The sequence below is a fragment of the Dipodomys merriami genome, unplaced genomic scaffold (assembly GCF_024711535.1).
Source record: "Dipodomys merriami isolate MVZ:Mamm:240054 unplaced genomic scaffold, mDipMer1.0.p SCAF_3, whole genome shotgun sequence".
NCBI lineage: Eukaryota > Metazoa > Chordata > Mammalia > Rodentia > Heteromyidae > Dipodomys > Dipodomys merriami.
The window spans coordinates 99,402,272-99,421,899 of record NW_027204492.1 but is presented as its reverse complement, the minus strand read 5'-3'; the positions used below and the strand labels follow the sequence as shown (position 1 = coordinate 99,421,899).

Genomic DNA, 19,628 nt, shown 5'->3' with positions numbered 1-19,628 from the left:
CAAATTATTGTTTATTTAGAAACTTTTTAAACTAATGCTTCATATTATTTACATAGATATTAAGACTGCCACAAAGTAGCCATGGATAGATCACATAGAAAGGAAACATCATAATTAATAGGAATATTACAATTAGATTATTTAAGTGCTGACTATATTTTGATGTAAATCAAATAAAATTTTTGTTATCTAAGGATTATATGAAAAACAATTGCAAGTATGCACACAATCCTTCAAATGTTAAAGGAGTTTGGGTTTAAAAGGAAGACTAAAGTGTGACTGAAAATCATATATTTTGGATGATTATATTTTTTTAAATGGTATTTCTGGAAGCAATGTGTCAGACTTTCTTTCCTCATCTTTCAACAAACATTCCTCAGCCCTACTTATCAAACATTAAGTTCTCAAAAACAAAAACAAAACAAATTCCCTATACCTGTTTAACAACAGGGAAAACATTTTTCTAAAGTCAGTCGAATGTGATGATTGTATTAATAATGATTTGTTTATGGTACACTGGGCTATGGTTTATAATCAATTAGTAAAAACTCTTTTAATAAAAAAAACTGTGCAGCAGAATAAGTTAGATACTATCATACATAGCATCAAAAGTCTGAATGACTACCAAGCACCTACCCTCCAACAATATCAGATAATTATCTGACTACCTCACAACAATAGAAAATACTACCCTTTCTTTAAATTACTAACCCATAAAAATATCCCACCATGAAACTGATCATTTTACAAATATAACTTAGATATTCTCTTAATCTACAGTATATGTGTTATAAAACTAAGCAAATTAAATATTTTATTAAACCAGCACTGTAAGACAGATAATTTCAGTGATTAGATTATCATTTGCAGTTACAGAAACATATTGAGAAAGTAAAGACAGTCGCCTTTGCTTGAATAATTCACTTTTTCTTCGCCAAATTTCATTGTTTTATCAAATATAATTGAGCTTGATGAATGGCCCTGATGGTTCTAGGAAACATAATTTTTTACTTAGATGGTGATGATGCAGTACCTTAGCATTTTGTCCAACTGCCCCAATATTCAGCTTCTCACTGACATGGAAATGGAAAGTATTATGTTACATAATAGCAAGTATTTCTGTCAATCAGCATTCATTCTTCTCCTTCTCAATTCTCCTATACTATGGCAGCATAACTTATAGTATGACTACTGGCTTCATTTACCTGTGATGAACTCTTTTCAAGTTTTTGGGTTAAATTATCCCAACGTTGGGCAAAGTTTTCCATCCACACTTCCATCCTTTGTGTTACTGACTTATTTTTCAGTGTTGAAAGGAGATCTTGACTGAGTAAACTGAGCTTTTCCATGCTTTGTTTTTTCTTTTCTAGATCTGTTTTTAATACCTGTGAAAACAAAGAAACATTACAGAGTAAATCTGGGTTCAAAGTTAAGTTTTATTAATATGGCATTGTGTTTGCAATTATATAGCTGAAGAAAAGATTTTGATCATCTCTGAAAAGGATCAGAGTTCTAGAAACACTAGAGAATTATAATCTTCATAAGAAGCTGAAGAGAAAACGTAAGATGTAAGGATCTAGCAGAGGCACTCAAGAGATACCTTCAAATGTTCCAAAGACTGCCAAAAGGTAGGACCACTCCAAAAGGCAAAAACAACTGACATGTGGAAACTACTTTTTAACATTTGAAGGTGGGATGCATGGTTCTTGGAAATTAGTGAATTTTCTCTTAATTACTGATAAGAGTCAAAGGAAAATAGATTATCATGTTAGGAAAACAGATTATTATGCTAGAAGTACTACTGAGTTGCAAAGATAAGAATGACTATTTGAAATGCTGTGTTTATTTAGATAAAATTATAGTATTTATCTACATAATTTTAACACTTCATTCATTATTTGAAAGTAAAATACTTGTTAAATGGTTTACTGACCTAACAAGTTTGCTAGCATCCATTCATTAATCAATCATGTTTTGCATTCAGAATATGTATTTTCTGAAGTTGTTTTTAATATTTTTACAGAGGGGTTACAGTTACACGAGTAAGCTAATAAGTACATTTCCAATCTAGTATTGTTACTTCCTCCTTTGTTTTTCTTATACTATCCCTTCCCTCCCCACCTCCCCAACACCTCCCTCCCCCATCCATAGTTGTAAAGTTTGTTTTCAACATAGTGTCTTGTACATCTCATTGTTACAATGAGTCAACCTATATCCTTGTTCCAGCATATTGTAATTTCCCTTCCCCTCCCCAAATTAGAAAAATGTATATACAAGCTGCAGGGCACCAGAATCAAATACAGTGACAACAGGGGTTATACCATGGGGGAAGAACATACAAAAGGGCATAATTTGGGGAGTGAAAGAGAAAAAACAAAATGTTTAAGTAGGGATACAGGTTGACCCATTGCAACAATGAGATGTAGAAGACACTATGTTAAAAACGAACTTTACAATTTAGACTGAGAAGGTGGGAGGGAAGGGATGGTAGGGGAAAAACAAAGGAGGAGGCAACAATGCTTGATAAGAAATGTACTCATTACCTTGCTCATGTAACTTTAACCCCTCTGTACAGTATTTTCACAATAAAAAACTTATTATAAAAAAAGTCACATAGTACACTAAAAACAAGAAGGACAAAAAAAAAACCCTCTTGTGTCCCTATATTGGGGTTATCTTTAAAGCTCATTAAGTAAAAAAAAAGCCATTTTATATGATCCAAACTTTTCAGAATCTCTGGCTATTTTCTATTTTCTATATACTTGTGTTTATGGAGGGTTTTGTTGTTGTTTGCTTGAAGTTGGGGCTTCACATTCTTGCTTGGTAGCTTGCTCTATGCTGGTGCTCTACCAATGAGCCATGCCTCTAGTCCTGATTTTTCCCCCCAAGGCTGGCACTCTACCACTTCAGCCACAGCTCCACTTCCATCTTTTTAGTGGTTAGTTGGAAATAAGATCCTCATGGACTTTCCTGCCTAGGCTTTGAATGGTGATTCTCAGATCTTAGCTTCCTCACTAGTGAAGATTACAGGTGTGAACCACAGATGGGCAGCTGAGATAATTTTTATACTATTTGTATCATGGTGAATCACAGTTTCACTTTATCCACTAAGATCACTCTGCACATAGGGAAATCCAACTTATAGGTACCAAATGTCTGTCTATGACATAACATAGAAACAGAATGAAAAGAAAGAATAGATAAAATTTTATAGTCCCTTTACAGCTCCATTCTTCTGGCACTCGCAAATACAATGAATATAAAATAAACTCACCAAATGTAAGTTTATTTAAGTCCAACTAAAATTATATATAACAAAGAAATCATGAAACCAAAGTGTTCTGCACATAGAGCAGTTGATACAATCCCTACAAAGGGCAATTTATGTAGCTCATTTTGGCATCCCACTTGCTTTGATAGCTATGAACTATAGAATGCTCTGGTGTCTCCTTCAATTAGTTAAAGCTTTATTCAGAACTGACTTTATCCAACATAGGTTATATTGAAGTCTTCATGACATTTTAAAGGAGAAACTGCATATTTTAAAGCACATTTTTCGTTTCCTCCACAATAATTACCGCTTTCCCAATATGAAACAGTGTGATAGATAAAAATATGAATTAAGACACTATACATTGAAGTAAAATAAAACTCTCAGCAATAGATTAGTTTTGTATATTCATTTTGTTTGCCTAATTCACATGTTATTTTTTTTCACTAAATTCAAGTACATAGTTGGCACTAGTAATAAAACAAGTTTATGCTACCTGCCTAGACCTGAGATCCTAATTTGAGTTTCAACATATATTTTTCAACTACTTTGTAGAGCTTCATTTTCCTTTTTTATTCCTTATTAACTCTGGCATGCATTAAATTTATTCTAAGTTAACACAAGTTGCTTTTGAAAAGAGATATAAAGACACACAACGTGTAGATGTTAATCACAATCATATTTTCAGAGCTTAAAGAACTACTTCAAAAAGCCATACGTATAGGGCTAAAGGAACACACATTATTTAAGCTAACCATGTAAGGATTTGGAAACATGTCAGAGAAACAGAAAACTGAATGTAAGGAAGAGGATTGTTTTAGAAAGATACACAAGTCTTGGCCTACCAAAACAAATGAAACTATGCCTCTTAGCCTCTGCTACTACTAAATCAAATGGAAAAGCATTTGGTAGCTATTATACAACTTGTGGAACTCACATTTAAAATATAATATGTAAAGCAAACTCAAAATAAAAACTGCATTATGATGAAGTTGAATAATCATTAAATCAATAAAATTGTATGTAAATATATACGACGAAACACCAAAGAAGCCAAAACATTCATCTAGTTAACTCTAGAAGTTATTTTAAATGGTGATAGAAGATTGTTTGGACCTCATTTTTTTTCTTTCTGTTTCTTTCTTCCTTTCTCTCTCTCTCCTTGGATTCTCCTTCTCAAAGTTCTTGAAGGATTCTCTTGTGATAATTAGTAGAGAGACATGAAAAGCAATCCATAGACATACCAATTACTTTGTCATAGTAATTGTGTCATAGTAACAAATTAATGTCTGTCATCTGTACTTTATTAAACATGAATTCTATGTATAAATATTAAACAATTATTATTTAATTGTTTGTACAGTACAAGAAAATGTCATTCTGCATATCAAGAATTGATCATAAGTCTTTGAGTACTAGGAACCCATAGAGCTCTAAAAAGTATAGGAAGAAAACTGTTGAGCAACATTTTTCCACAGCAAAGGCCAAAAAAACAAATATTTTAGTTTATATAAAATTACAATAAATGCAAGACCTTCCTCTAAAGGGGCAGGAAGCCATAGTCAATAATGTAGGGATTATATGTGTTGTCTCATGCACATAATCTCAGCTACTTGGGTGGTAGATATTGGGATGATAGCAATTCCAGACTTGCCTAGACAAAAATTGAGACTCATAAAAGAAAAGTCGGGTATGGGGAACTTAATCATAATCCCATCTATCTAGGAAGTATAGTGTGAGTATAGTGGGTCAGGCTGGATCAGGAAAAATCCATTAGGACCTATCTAAAAAATTACAGCAAAAAGCTTGGCAAATGGTTGAAGTAGTAGAGTACTTAGTAACAAGCATGAAGCCCTAAGTTCAAAGTCTAGTATCACAGAAAGAACAAAGGAAAGAAGGAAGGAAGGAAGGAAGGAAGGAAGGAAGGAAGGAAGGAAGGAAGGAAGGATGGATGGAAGGAAGGAAGGAAGGAAGGAAGGAAGGAAGGAAGGAAGGAAGGAAGGAATGGAGGGAGGGAGGAAGGAAGGAAGGAAGAAGGGGAGGGGAGTGGAGGGGAGGGGAAGGAGGGGAGGGAAGGGAAGTGAAGGGAGGAGAGGGGTGGGAAGGGAAGGGAAGGGAGGGAGGGAGGGAAAAGAATAAAAAATGAAGGCAATAAACTTAAAGAAGAAAAGAGATTCATGATTAATATTGAAGACAAGAGTAGGGAAGTTCTATATGATCAAAGTCAGAAGATGAATTGAATGTGGAAAAGAAGGTGAACTCATAAAAGGCCCAGGAAACTTCTACCCTATTCTCTTCAGGTATATGCCTCATAGAAGAATGCCAAGAAAATTCCTCTGCAGTTTCTTATATAAATGTAAGACATAGTCCATTCTCTTCCATTAATATATATGTTGTTATACTGTGTATATTGATGCTTGCCAGGAGTTCTCAACTTGAGAAAACATTGAAATCACTCGTATAGTTAACTAAAATTGAAGATTGGGTGGACATAAGGTGGCTCACATCAGTAATTCTAAAATAGTCAAGAGGCTTAGATCTATCTGGAGGATTGTAGTTCAAAGCCAAATCCATGCAGAAAAGTCCTTGAAATTCCATCTCCAAAATAACCAAGAAAATGTATGGAAGTATGATAAAGCTTAAGTGGTAGAGTACCAGCTTAGCAAGCAAGAGGCCCTGAATTCAATCTTTAGTAACTTTAAAAAGAAAGAAAGATTGTATAGCTCCACCTGCAGAGGGCGTATTTCAGTAAGCTTCTAGGGAGCCTAAGAATATTACTTGTTACAAATTCCAGATAATGCTCGTGCTGATCTGGGTACCACACTTTAAGAAATATTGATTCTAGTCAGATGACTTTATTTTGAGGGCCATTATAAGAGCTGAAGTGAAGAGAGTAAATCAGTGTAAAGCCATACTATCAACAGGGACTTTTTGAGTTCTGATAAGTACTGCTTTCCTGTTATTTGACCAAACAGCCTCTCAAGAGTGCAGGACTCCCTTATTTCTTTTGCATCCTAGGTTTTTGGATCACCACCCTACACTCTACCTGTCCTACCCTAACAAACACCAACAGTCCAGAGAAACTGAGTTGTTTTTTTTTTTTTTTCAGGACTCTAGCCTTCCAATGGTAACTTACATTATTCTATTAAATCCTAAAATTCACCTTTAAGGACTAATTTTGTCTCTTTAATTTTGATTCTTTAAGGTAAATTTTTAAAAAATATAAAAAGTAACACACATACATAATGTGTCTATAAATCTGCAGATCTAAAGAAAATGAAACACCCTGCTCTTCACCACACTAACTAAGTAAAAAGTAGGAGACAGTCCCATGGGTTATTAGAGGTAATATTTCAAAACAAATTACACTGATTGTAAATAAAAGAGAATTTTAGCTCAGTATATCTATACCTCGGTATGTAGTAGGAACTGGTGACAGATGGTACCTGTTTTGGGTCTCAGATTGTGACATATTTTAATGAACATTAAATTCTTATTCACTGCCTGAGTCAGCAGGGGAATTTTACCTCAAATTCTAGACCAGCTGTCAGGTTTTGTTAATTGGCTTAAACTATCAAATGGTAAGACTTATACAAAACATATTTTCACTTTGCTCACCACTAAGGTGACATAATCTGAATTTTAATCATATTGAAAAATTATTGAAACCCTGCTAAGAGAGTATTTTCATAGCCCTGAGGCTAGCAAAGTTTTTTACTTGCAAAAAATGCCCACAGTGTGGCACATGATTGTTAGCAATGACAGTTCTCAATTGCAGTTATTTTTTCCAAGGAATCAAATGATTCCTTGAAATAGCTTTAAAGGCCTCAACCTGAGTCAGGATGTCTTCTTGCTCACTTTAACTCTGCTACTTATGTTATATAATACCTGTTTAAAAAAAAAAAAAGCTCTGTGTGTGTGTGTGTGTGTGTGTGTGTGTGTGTGTGTGTGTATTTCTGGACCTCAATTTCCTCTTATGAAATAACCGGAGTAGCAGCTTTTGACCTGTAATTGTATTGGGGACACACTAGACAATTTACAGAGCTCCTTCTAGCTTTCCTATACCTGGCTTTTGTCAATCTGTTGCTGCCTTAGAACAATTTTATCGATTGATAAATCCAATAAGGAATATTCATAATAGCTTGCAGTGTGTAGGCAAATTAGGAATTCATTACCATGTAAAATACCTTGGTAATTTTCTGGCATACAGTTTTTTTTTCTGGATATAGCTGTCCCAGATGCTGTGGTATAATTGGACCTTGGGGTTTCTCCATGAAAAGATGAAATCTATTTCCTTTCCCCTGAATCCAGCCAAACTTGCGACTTTAATCAACCAAGTATAGAAGTAATGATACTGTATGAAAATGGCAGTTAAGTCTTTTATTTTTCAGAGCTGAGGACTGAACTCAGAGTCTTGCTCTTACAGGCAGGCACTCTTCCTCTGAGTTAAACCTCCAGGCCCTAAAGATTTCTTTTCTTTTTTTTGTTGTTGTTGTTATTGGTCGTGGGACCTGAACTCTGGGCCTGGACACTATCCTTCAGCTCTTCAGCTCAAGGCTAGCACTCTATCACTTGAGCCACAGCACCACTTTCAGCTTTTTTTGCTTATGTGGTGCTGAGGAATCGAACCCAGGGCCTCATGTATGCAAGGCAAGCGCTCTACCACTGAGCCACCTTCCCAGCCAGTTAAGTCCCATTTACAGGGACACCCATTCTGAGAGTGCCTAGCCTCTATGTATGAATTATAATTATCCTGAAGCCACCAACCTGTGAGGAAGTCAAGTAACATGAAAATGCCAAAGGGAGATCTTGAAAACTTCAAGGTATACAATCCAGGTACTAGAGAGGTATTAGTAAAAAGGACCGGATTACCAGTGATTCTAGTTGCTATTCATTTACATATTGCAATAGAAGGTTAAGATGTTGTGAAGATAAGAGATATGAGATAATCCTCACACACATCTGGGTGTCCATTGAATTGATTTCCTACAAAATCCATGAACATAAATATGTCCAGGTAATCTAAACTTGGAAGAGTATTAGTTATACAATAATAGTAATTGGGAGAATTAAGTCATACCTTTCTAATGTCCGACCATCATGGAATCAGAAATCTTTGAGAGAGAAACCTTGTGCAGTTTTATTCAACAGATCCAATTCAGTAATTATTTATTGAACATGTACTTTGTGTTGAGTTACTTCCCTAAATACTGAGGACCTGATGGTAAACAGAGAGGCAAATTTTCTTTTTTTTTTTTTTTTTTTTTAATTTTATTTTATTTTATTTGAGAACATACTGTACAGGGGGGCTACAATTACATGGGCAGGATAATACATACATTTCTTACCAAGCATTGCAGCCTCCTCCTTTGTTTACCCTTCACTTCCCTTCCCCGCCTCCCCCCTCCCCCCACCCAATTTTACCCCCCTCCCCCCACCCAATTATACCCCCCTCCCCCCCCCACACCGACATTGTAAAGCTGGTTTTGACATGACATTTTGTACTTCTCATTGTTGCAACAGGTCCACCTGAATCCTTAAACTACTTGTTTGTCCCCATCTCCTCCACATGTTATACTGACATCAAATATAGTGAAAGCGGGGGTTACACTGTGGGGGAGGGACATACAAAGCAACAAAGAAATAATCTTATAAATGCGTTAGAAACACATGCATGAAAGAAACGAAAACATTAAAATACATATTTAAGGGTTCATTTTCCTAACATCACATTATCTGACCTTTTCCGCTTGACTCATACCTATACTAGATATTGCAAATAAGGGAAACCATGGGACCTATGCTTCTTTGGGCCTGGCTTACTTCACTTAATATAATTTTTTCCAAACCTTTCCATTTCCTAACAAATGGGGAAATGTCATTCTTTCTGATGGAGGCATAGAATTCCATTGTGTATATATACCACATTTTCTTGATCCATTCATCTACTGAGGGGCATCTGGGTTGGTTCCATATCTCAACATCCCTAGCCATAAAAGAAATGCAAATCAAAACAACATTGAGATATCACCTCACTCCAGTTAGAACAGCAAAAATCAAGAACTCTAACAACAACAGATGCTGGAGGGGATGTGGACAGAAAGGAACCTTACTTCATTGTTGGTGGGAATGTAAACTTGTTCAACCACTTTGGAAAGCAGTATGGAGGTTCCTCAAAAGACTTCACATAGATCTCCCCTATGATCCAGCAATCCCACTTTTGGGCATTTACCCAAATGTTTACAAACAAGACCACACTAAAGCTACCAGCACAACTATGTTTATTGAGGCAAATTTTCTACATTTACAGAACTTAAAATCCAAGGGTTGCCATGGGCTGGTGGCTCTTATTTGTAATCCTAGTTACTGAGGAGGCTGAGATCTAAGAATCATAGCTGGAAGCTAACCTGGGCAGAAACATCCATGGTACGCTTACATTTAATAACCATCAAAAACCTAGAAGTTTACCTTTGGCTCTAATGGTAGAGACCAGGTATATTGCTTGCCCAGGCCCTGTGTTCAAATCCCAGTAGTTAAAAATACTCAAGAATTGATTCTGTAGCCATCATCATTTTGCATTTGTATTTAACAAGTATTAAATTTTATTCAGAGAGCATTACTATACTTGGATAATTAACAGTCATCCACATGTTGACTGAAAGGAACTATCTTTTACTTCAAAAGAGCAATATTTTTCAGGAATTTCCTGTTTTAATGATATTGTAGTCCAACTTTCATTTCCTATAGCAATGATCAAGTCTTTCCTGAATTATCTTTCTCTCTGAGGCACTAACAATTCATGCCAGTCTCTGCTTTAAAAAATACTTATTTTTGGATAAGGATGGAACCAATGCAACAGTAATATATACAAGACAATATGTTGGATATGGCTGGGAGCTGGTGGCTCATGCCTTTAATCCTAGCTACTCAGGAGGCTGAGATCTGAGGATGGCTGTTCAAAGCCAGCCCAGGCAGGAAATTACTTGAGACTCTTATCTCCAATAAACCACTCAGAAAACTGGAAATGGTCCTGTGGCTCAAGTGATAGAGCGCTAGCCTTGAGCTGAAGAGCTGAGGGACAGAACTCACAACTGACAAAAAAAAATATTGGATATCATCTGTACAACTTGGGGGATGGGGGTGGGGGAGGGAAAGTAGGAGAAAAATGAGGGAACAGGTCACACATTAGACAAGAAATCGACTTATTACCTCTGTACATCACCATAAAAAATGGAATGTAAAACAAAGTGAGAAATAAAAAACTCATCAGAAAAAAACTTATTTTCCTCATACTTGTTTAATCTCTTTTTAAGTTTTTTGTTCTTTATCTTTCATTACAGATATTCCTAGAATTTTGTCTCTTTTGCTAATCATGTCACTCCATATAATCCCTCTAAAAAAAGTTTTATTGCTTTTGAATTGATAACCAGTTATGAATTGATTTCTTAGTCTAGGATGCCCATGTATTCACTTGACTAATAAAAGTGTTTTCTTTGCTTAATATAATTTTATGAGTCTTTTCATTTCCATATGAATGGTACAAGATCATTTGTCCATTGTGTATATATACCATATTTTTTATTCATTAATCCATTAAGTGACATTTGGGTTGATTCTATACTATGGTAAACAATGCTGCAGTGAACATGGTTGTGCTAGTAGCTGGGTATGGAAGCTCTAAGCCAAACCCAAAGAAACAGGTTGCATGGTTTCCCTCATTTGTGGTAAGTAGAGTGTGCCTATAAATGTACAAGAAAACACACTGGGTGGTAAAAGATTAAAAAAATACACTTATTCATGATAAATTAGACAGGTCTCTAAACATTCACACAGTGAGACTAAAGGAGGATATTCTTAGGAGATGATCACAAAGGCTTAATAGCTATATGCATATGATTATATAAAGTATTTGTCAAAATACTTTATCATCCCCTTTGGTGATGTTTTTGTTTGCTGTACCTTTTGTCTTGCTTGCAAGTGTATCTGTTTTGGGGAGGGTAAGCGAGGGCACAGAAATGGTGGGACAAAGGGCACACAAATGTAGCAGTGGTACTCACTAGACACTATGCTGAAAATGAACAATACAACTTGTGGGGGGTGGACAGGAGGGAAAAACTGGGAGAAAGCAAGGAAAGATATGACACAGTTCAAAAAGAAATGTATTCATTACTTATGTAACTGTAACCCCTCTGTACATCACCTTTACAAGATCAATTAACAAAAACCTGATATTTTCACTTGAATATTTCAAAGGCATTTTAGACTCAATATACTTATCTCTTAACTAATTACCATTCTTTTCATTGAACAAATTCCCTTCTATTCTCTTAGCAAAGTCTAATTACCCTTCTAGTCACCAAATTGGGAAATCTGGGTACAACTCCAAATTTCTCTTGCCAAAACATTTATTAAATGCATGTCAGTATTTGGTCATATCTTTCTATTTCATATTTAATGTTCCTTATTACACATTAATTAATCTTCTTATTTCCAAACTCTCACTATCAAAAAAATTACAAACATTCAAACATTATTGTTTTAAATTCTCAATTGCTTCCTATCCGCTACAAAACATAATTATAAATATATGATAATTTTTATTAATGGTTCAGTACAAATATAGATTATTTTTCTAAACTCTTTCATTAGGGTTTGCCTCCATCAAAAATAAAACCTTCTATTCATTGGTAAATGTTACCTATAAAAATCCAGCCTGTTGGGCTGGGAAGGTGGCTCAGTGGTAGAGTGCTTGCCTTGCATGCATGAGACCCTGGGTTCGATTCTCCAGTACCACATAAGCAAAAAGAAAAAAAGCTGGAAGTGGTGCTGTGGCTCAAGTGATAGAGTGCTAGCCTTGAGCTGAAGAGCTGAGGGACAGTGCCCGGGCCTAGAGTTCAGGCCCCATGACTGTACTCCCCCCCAAAAAAATCCAGCCTGTTATTAATAATACATATAAAAATATTTTAAAAGTTCAATGCAAATATGTAAAAAATATTAATGCAGCTAGATTCCAATGGCTCAGGCCTATATCTTAGAAAATCAGGAAGCTAAAATCTGAAGATCACCAATTAACAAGTAAAAAGTCAGAACTGGAAACATGGTTGAAATGTTAAAGTGAGAGCTATAAGTAAAAATCTGATCAAGAAAGTATGGTCCTGAATTCAAGCCTCAATATTAGCATATGTTACAGACCAATATTTGGTCAGAATAAGTGGGATTTTTTCCCTTAAATTTAAATCTAAAGAAAGGATCTAATCTGTGTTCTTGTGGATCAATCCTAACTAATTAGGAGGCTGATATCTGAGGAGCTAGGTTCAAAGCCAGCTTGGATATAGAAGTCTGATGAATTCTTAAGTTCAGTTACCCAGTAAAATCTAGATATGAAGGCATGACTCAAATGGTAGAGTGCCAGCCTTGAGTGAAAAAGCCAAGATTTCAAGCCCCGCTATTGGCATGTGCATAAGCGTACCCTCCCCCTCTCTCTCTCTCTCTCTCACACACACACACACACACAATTTAACTCTTTAGAAGTGCAATAGATAATATCAATGAAATACAAAAAGATTCTTTAAGTAATTTATGGAAAATTGTTTGCACGATTTTTTTCTGTAATAGCTAGTATCATGCTAGCACGTAGTAGAATTCATGTATCAAGTTTGAAAGAATCTCTATCCTTGGAATAGTCTATTTGAAAAATTAAGCTCCTAATATTTGATTGGCTTCTTATTGGAAGATTATAAAACCTGAGAGAACAGTTAGTATTCTTTTCATATCTTGAAAGGTCTGACTGAAACAAATGTCTCATTGATGTCTTCCCTGTAATGTTTTTGCTACTAAAGTAATCTAATTTCTCAAAACACTTTTTATGTGAGGATTAATGATCATTGCTGGTATTTCTCATACATTAACACAAGAATCAACTCTAGTCTATTTGTTTAGTACTATGATGTTTAAAATTCTATGGAAGGCTTATAAATACTATATATTGTTTTATTTGAGGTTTGTATGGAAAGTTTTCTTCTGAGTATGATGAATATTTTTCAAAATTAGAATTTGTCTGAAAAAACAAATTTGTGCTGAGGGTGGCAGCTCATACCTGTAATCCTAGCTAATTGAGAGTCAAAGATTGATGAGGCATGGTGGTTCAAATCCAGCCCAGTGTTAAGATCACAAGACTCCAACTCAACCAACAAAAAGCTGGATGTGGTGGTACATTCCTATCTTATCATCCTAGCAACACAAGTATTACAAATAAGATTGTGGTCCAGGCCAGCCCAAATATATATGTGGAAAATAAAATGAAAAAAAAAAAGAAAGAAAAAAAAAAAGAAGAAGAAGAGCAAGGCACCAGTGGTAGAGTACCTGCACAGCAAGCACATGATTTTGAATTCAATTGTTAGTAGTACCAAAAGAAATTGAAATTCTAACTATAGTAGTACTATTTTCTTTAATAAAGAAACCAATGTGCCATCTGGGACTAAGCCAAAACAAGGGCCATTTGTTTTAAGATACAATAGATTGGAAAATACCAAGAAATGATAGTTATATGCAAGAATGGCAGTTTAAAAGATTTTTAAATCCCCAAAAAATACATATAAGATATTTATACATACAGCCATTTTTTGAAGACTTGCTATCTTTTCATTTTGATCCTTAAAGCCAGTTGTTTGAATCTTATTCATTGCATCTTCTTTTTCTGCAAGCCACACATTAAAAAGGCACTGAAAGAAATAAGAGCATTCCAAAGAGGACATGTAATTATTAAGTAGATTGGTTTCTGTTTTCCTACTTAGTATCTCCTCATGTTTTTCATTGCTACAATTTCTCCCATATGACTCACCTGTTCTTCAGTAAAACGCTGCCATTTTAGAAGTATATCTTGTAAAAGAACCCAGCGGTCTTCTGTCCACCTACAGATGTTTGCCCATCGATCTCCCAGTACCTGGGGAAGAGAAAACCAACCACATCAGCACTCAAGTTTGAGTGAATTCCATCAAAATGACATGAATTATATGCCAACGTACCTGAGTTTGAGTTTCTCATGTACACTAGGAATTTAATGACTACCTTTCCTACTTCTGGTTATAATTGGATAAGCAAGGTGACTATGATTTATCTTCAGACTATCTGTCGCAACTTTGTACTTTCCATTGATAGGCAAATGTATTTGCAAGCACTCTGAAGAAGTTGTTATGCCACTATTTGAATGATTCCACAATAAATATGGAATTAAAGAAAATCAATACAAAATATATAACTGTGCTGAAACAGTATACTATGTACCATGAAGATCTACATCTACTGTCTGCCAATAAAGAGGTAATTTTCCAGTAACAATATACAAACTCTCTCCCTTATGCTTGAAAATACACTCCAAGGAATGAAAGTCTGCTTAACAGAAATCCTAAAACAACTCATTTTAATAGTTTCTGCAAAATCATATTCTCTTAATATATGCATTATAGATGAAAAATTTTAGCCACTTTAATTTTATCCATATATAGATTTTTTTAAATTACCTGGATTATTATAAAACTATCTTGATTATTATAAATGCGCTGAAATCCTTGATAAATTATTATAGTGGGAAAATTACAATATACACTTAATAATAACTGACATATCTTCAGTATTCTACTCATAGTTAAGTGTGTATATTTTATTATGTAACATAAATCAAATAACAATGATTTTTATAAAAATATATTGTGATGATTTTTATAGAAGGACAGTATTTTAAGACAAAAGATTTTACTTTAGCTCCATTATAAGCCTAATATCTCTATTTCTATGATTTTTTCACAGAAATAAGAAAAGTATTTTACCATAGCTCTTGGGTCTTTAAAGCTAGAACTATCTCAAAATATAGACATAACATCTCATATAGAATCACAGCTAGGAAACATATTTGTAACTCCTATTTTGGAAAAATATCTTCACTGTAAAATTCAATCACAGTTTCTACTGTTCTTATTTCTCTACTCACTTAGAAGAAATTATTACAGGAATAAAACAATTCAAATATAACTACTGCAATAAAAAGCCTAATAATAGGTAACATGGAGATCCATATAGTCTTTAAATTGTTTAATCAAACATCACTTTGTAAGCTAGTCTCATACATGAGTAAGCAGTAAATATTTTACTAGTCTATCAAAATTATCATGTACTAAGATGCAGCTCAGACACAAGTGAGTGTTCCTCAAAACTATCAATAAAATGTTAATGCTTTCAGAATAACGTAACTGATTTTATTATGTTTTATAGTTTTATTCTTTTCTCAATTCCTGAAGTAGGTTAGCTTATCACAAAAGTTATAATGCCATAATGGTAATATGAGACATCTGTAATAAATGGACCTGCTATAATCAATGAATTCAACATTTTTAATTTTCTTAAATTAAAAAATAGTAATTTAGTTTTTATAAAAATGTAAGTGGGATTTTTCTCCAAAACATAAAGGAAAAGTTAAAAAAAATCTCATGAACATCCTCATTCATAGATTACTTGGGAAAGCAACTTCAAACTAAGAAAATTTTATCCATTAGCTAAAATCTATGCTATTTATCTAATTAGATAATATAGTTAGAAAAAGTTAAAATTTGAGATTCTGTTCTAGCCTATCACCTCCAGGGGAGTTGATATCAAGAAGGGAAGGAACAGACTCAGATTATATAATATCATCTTCATAACTAGAAAATGAATAGAGTACTAATTTAATATCAAATTTTCTCTCTAATATAAGAAAAAACAGCATGTACTGAAGCAACATTTTAGACATAATCTTACAGAAGAAAAGTTACTGCTTATTGATTTCATTGATTCTGTAATACATATGCAAATAAAAAGTCATGATCTAGACTGCCTACATAATACTGAATAATTTTAGTAAATGTATTTGGTATATTTTATATTTCAAATGCTCACTTTGTGAAATAAAATTTCAATACTTAATTATTATTTTAGATACATAATCAACCTACTTAGGAGAACTTTTAAAGAATATCCTTAAAAATGTCCTTTGTATCCAAATGATAACTATGATTTTGATAATTCATTGAGGCAGGATTATAATGGCAAATATTTAGCTTATAGTTGATAGTTTCCAATTTATCAGCCATAATTTTATTCAAACAACACCAACATTTACCAAAGCCTCCACATGCCAAATATAAATATAAATAAATATTTTGTTTCCAAATTTATGTTGAAGTACTATATACAAGTTTGATTCCATGTTTGGAATTAGGGTCTTTAATGAGAGAATTAAATTAAAATGATTCCCTAAGGGTATGTTGTAATCCTTTTTGACTGTGCTACTAAGTAGCAATCTGGACAGAGAGAGATAAGAAGAATAGGCACACCAGGGAAGACTGAAGATACAGGTAAAAGGCAATTATTGGAAAGCCAAGGTGATTAGACTAAGAAACCAACTCTACCAATAGTCTTGATCTTGGACTTCTTTAATAATGAGAACACTGGGAAAATAAATTTCAGTTATTTATATCAGCTAGTATGTGGTATTTTGCTATAGTATTCCTAACAGTCTAATACAAAGACACCTAAGATGGGCCAATTCTTTCCAAAGTAATTTATAGCTAATTCATTAAATTTAACTTAAAAAGAATAACACCAATCCCTTATAGAATTGTTACAAACATTTACAGCCTTGTGTATTGAACATTGCTCCTATTTTTGAAAGAAGGTATGTGCATATCGGAGGTTATCTTTATTTTGCTTGAACATTTTATATCAAATCTTCAAATAAATGGCACTGACCATCAATTTTACTGTTTTTGCCTTAGAAAGGCACTTACTAAATCATTACAAATGGATGGTTATTCTTCACATAGGTTAATATTTATGTTTTGTAACAGATTCAATAACTTGAATCTATATTATTTGTAATGAACTGAATCAAAGCCACTTCTCTTGCAAGGTGACCTTAGTGCCTCTTCCTGATACCGGTATAATTACATAGATTAATCAGAAGTTTCTTGCTTATCTGATATAAACATTTGCACACATAAGATTTTTTGCACTATCATCTGCCTTAAGTGTGAAAAAATGAACATAAGGTATTTGAACTTCTGGATTTGTTTATTGGTATGAAATTTTGACCTTGTTTTAAATTATAAAGGCTGGAGTTAAGTAGTTGGAAAATTAATCGGTAAACTCAATCACTCAAAGATGTTGCTTATCATTGCCTGAATGAGTGTAACTTAACTATTAGACAAGAATAAAGAATTGGATCAAGGGGGGGCGGGAAGGATTTGGTGAGGGGGTGGGGGGAAGGATGGGAAGGAATGGGAAGGGGAAACAAAGGAGGAGGCAACAATGCTTGATATGAAATGTACTCATTATCTTGCCCATGTAATTGTAACCCCTCTGTACAGTATTTTCACAATTAAAAAAAAAAAGAATTGGATCAAATGGGCCTGATAGGAAGGAAAACTTTTTTTTAAAAGAACTGACATCATTAGAATTAAAATTTTCTTTCCAGGAGAAAAAAGATTATATTAACTCAGTGTTTCTCTGAGTTCCCATTTAAATTTAGGAATTTTTTGAGGTTTTAGAAATAACACACTTTTGCCAAGTTTGATAAATACATATATGCAACAGTGAATTATAACATCTCAGGAAGTGATAAGAGTAGTTAATTTTTATTTATAGTCTCATTTTATCTCAGTAGTAAGAGAAGCTAAAGGTTAATTCATTTACTCTAACACATTTTCATGGATTAAATCACATCTCCATTATCATATATGCTTAAATCCATAATGGAGAGGATTTTTCCCTCCCATTTAATTCACATCTCATTATCAATCCCACGGACATTTCTCATCTGCATTTTTTTTGGTTTGGTTGAGTTGCTTTTTTCAACACAAAAATGAAAAATGGTTACCCAAAGAACATTTGGATAAAGGCAATTGACAAGAATTTAACAAAACTGAGAAGAAAACTCAAATACAGCAATCCTTAGATTTATCAGGTTCTGTGGTAGAATGTGAGAATTAACGTGCCCATCAGTATTGGCATTGAAAAATAAACTGGCCAGGCATATGGTCACTAAAGAAGAAATAATTATATGCTATGGACGAAACAATACAAAGGAGGGAGGCAGCAAGCAGCCTTTCTCATTTTATGGCAGTTTATGATCCTATAGAATACTCCTCAGCTAAATGAAGTCTGTGTATAATTGGCCTTCTGAAAAAATAATCTACTTCTTGATTTTTCTTTATTTTTTAAGTAACTATGCAGTTAAGTATAAGAAACTACATCTTCCCAGTAGTACAATGAAAATCACACCAACTTTTTGAAAGAAATAAAATGTAAGGAAAGAAATCTGGCAGAGAGCTACTGATTAATGCTTAGTCAGGCTTGTGATTCTAGTCTCAATTCTATGTGCATTTGTAAGCTATGAAATGAAGTCTCATGTTATAAAATTGAATGCCTTGTATCTTTACTAATGAACAGATGGCCCAAGGTAGGAAAACAATTGGATGTATTTTTCCTCAAAAGATATAATTTTTATTTCTGCTCAAATAATTCCAAGCTATTTCTTAACTGAGCTCAAAGAGAGTAACTTTTACTTCTAAAGATTCAGTTATTAAGCAAGGAAACTCATAGATAGGTTTATGTAACTTGTTCTTAGGCATGGATGTCACAATATTAAGGTATCTGGGATTTAATGTCAGATCAATCTGGCTAAGGTCATGCTATTTATTCATGCTATTTATTCAGTAGAGCATTCAGTGTAAAAGATATACCTTCTAATTTGAGCTATAGAATCTACAGCAAGATGTACAAATATTGAATCTTTTAAAAATATTTTCTACTGCGCTTTTCATATTTTATCAGGACTTTAACTAGATTGAACTAAATATATCTCCTAGCCCCCTTGATAAGGTCTGAAGACAGTCATAATTTGATCTAAAAACATAATTGACACTATAACTTCACATTACCTAATCATAAGAAAAATATAGAAAATACATGCATTTCCACATAAAGAATGTATGCTCACTGCAGGGATTTATTTTTAAAAGGTAAATATGACTGATTTGTTAATGAAATTTTGCCTCAGTGATTATACTGCATATGTACTGAGGTTTCAATTTGAAGAAGTATGTTATTTTCTCTGCTGTTTCAGTCAATTCCATATATTATTTATTTTAATGAGTTTATAAAGTGCTGATGAATAAATCTGGAAAGGATTTTTGTTGTCGGCATTGCTTTTATTATGTGCAGAATATTATTTAATGTTTTTTGGCAGCTTCATAATCTCTGTAATCTCCAGGTTGCATCAGTACATCCAATTGTTATATCAGAAAATAGGGAATAATAGTCCTAAGGA

General features: G+C 33.8%; 1 protein-coding gene across 9 annotated transcripts in view; it reads right to left on the bottom strand.

Moving 5' to 3' along the window:
• Dmd (dystrophin) overlaps window positions 1-19,628 on the bottom strand; it is a 2,040,854-nt gene that overhangs the window by 1,371,552 nt on the left and 649,674 nt on the right. For all 9 annotated transcript variants that reach the window (XM_070040660.1, XM_070040663.1, XM_070040664.1 and 6 more), the window contains 3 exons: window positions 14,112-14,213; window positions 13,885-13,992; window positions 1,206-1,385 (listed from right to left, as the gene is read on the bottom strand). In XM_070040660.1, the coding sequence (XP_069896761.1) occupies window positions 1,206-1,385; window positions 13,885-13,992; window positions 14,112-14,213 (390 nt within the window). The remainder of the gene's footprint in view (window positions 1-1,205; window positions 1,386-13,884; window positions 13,993-14,111; window positions 14,214-19,628) is intronic.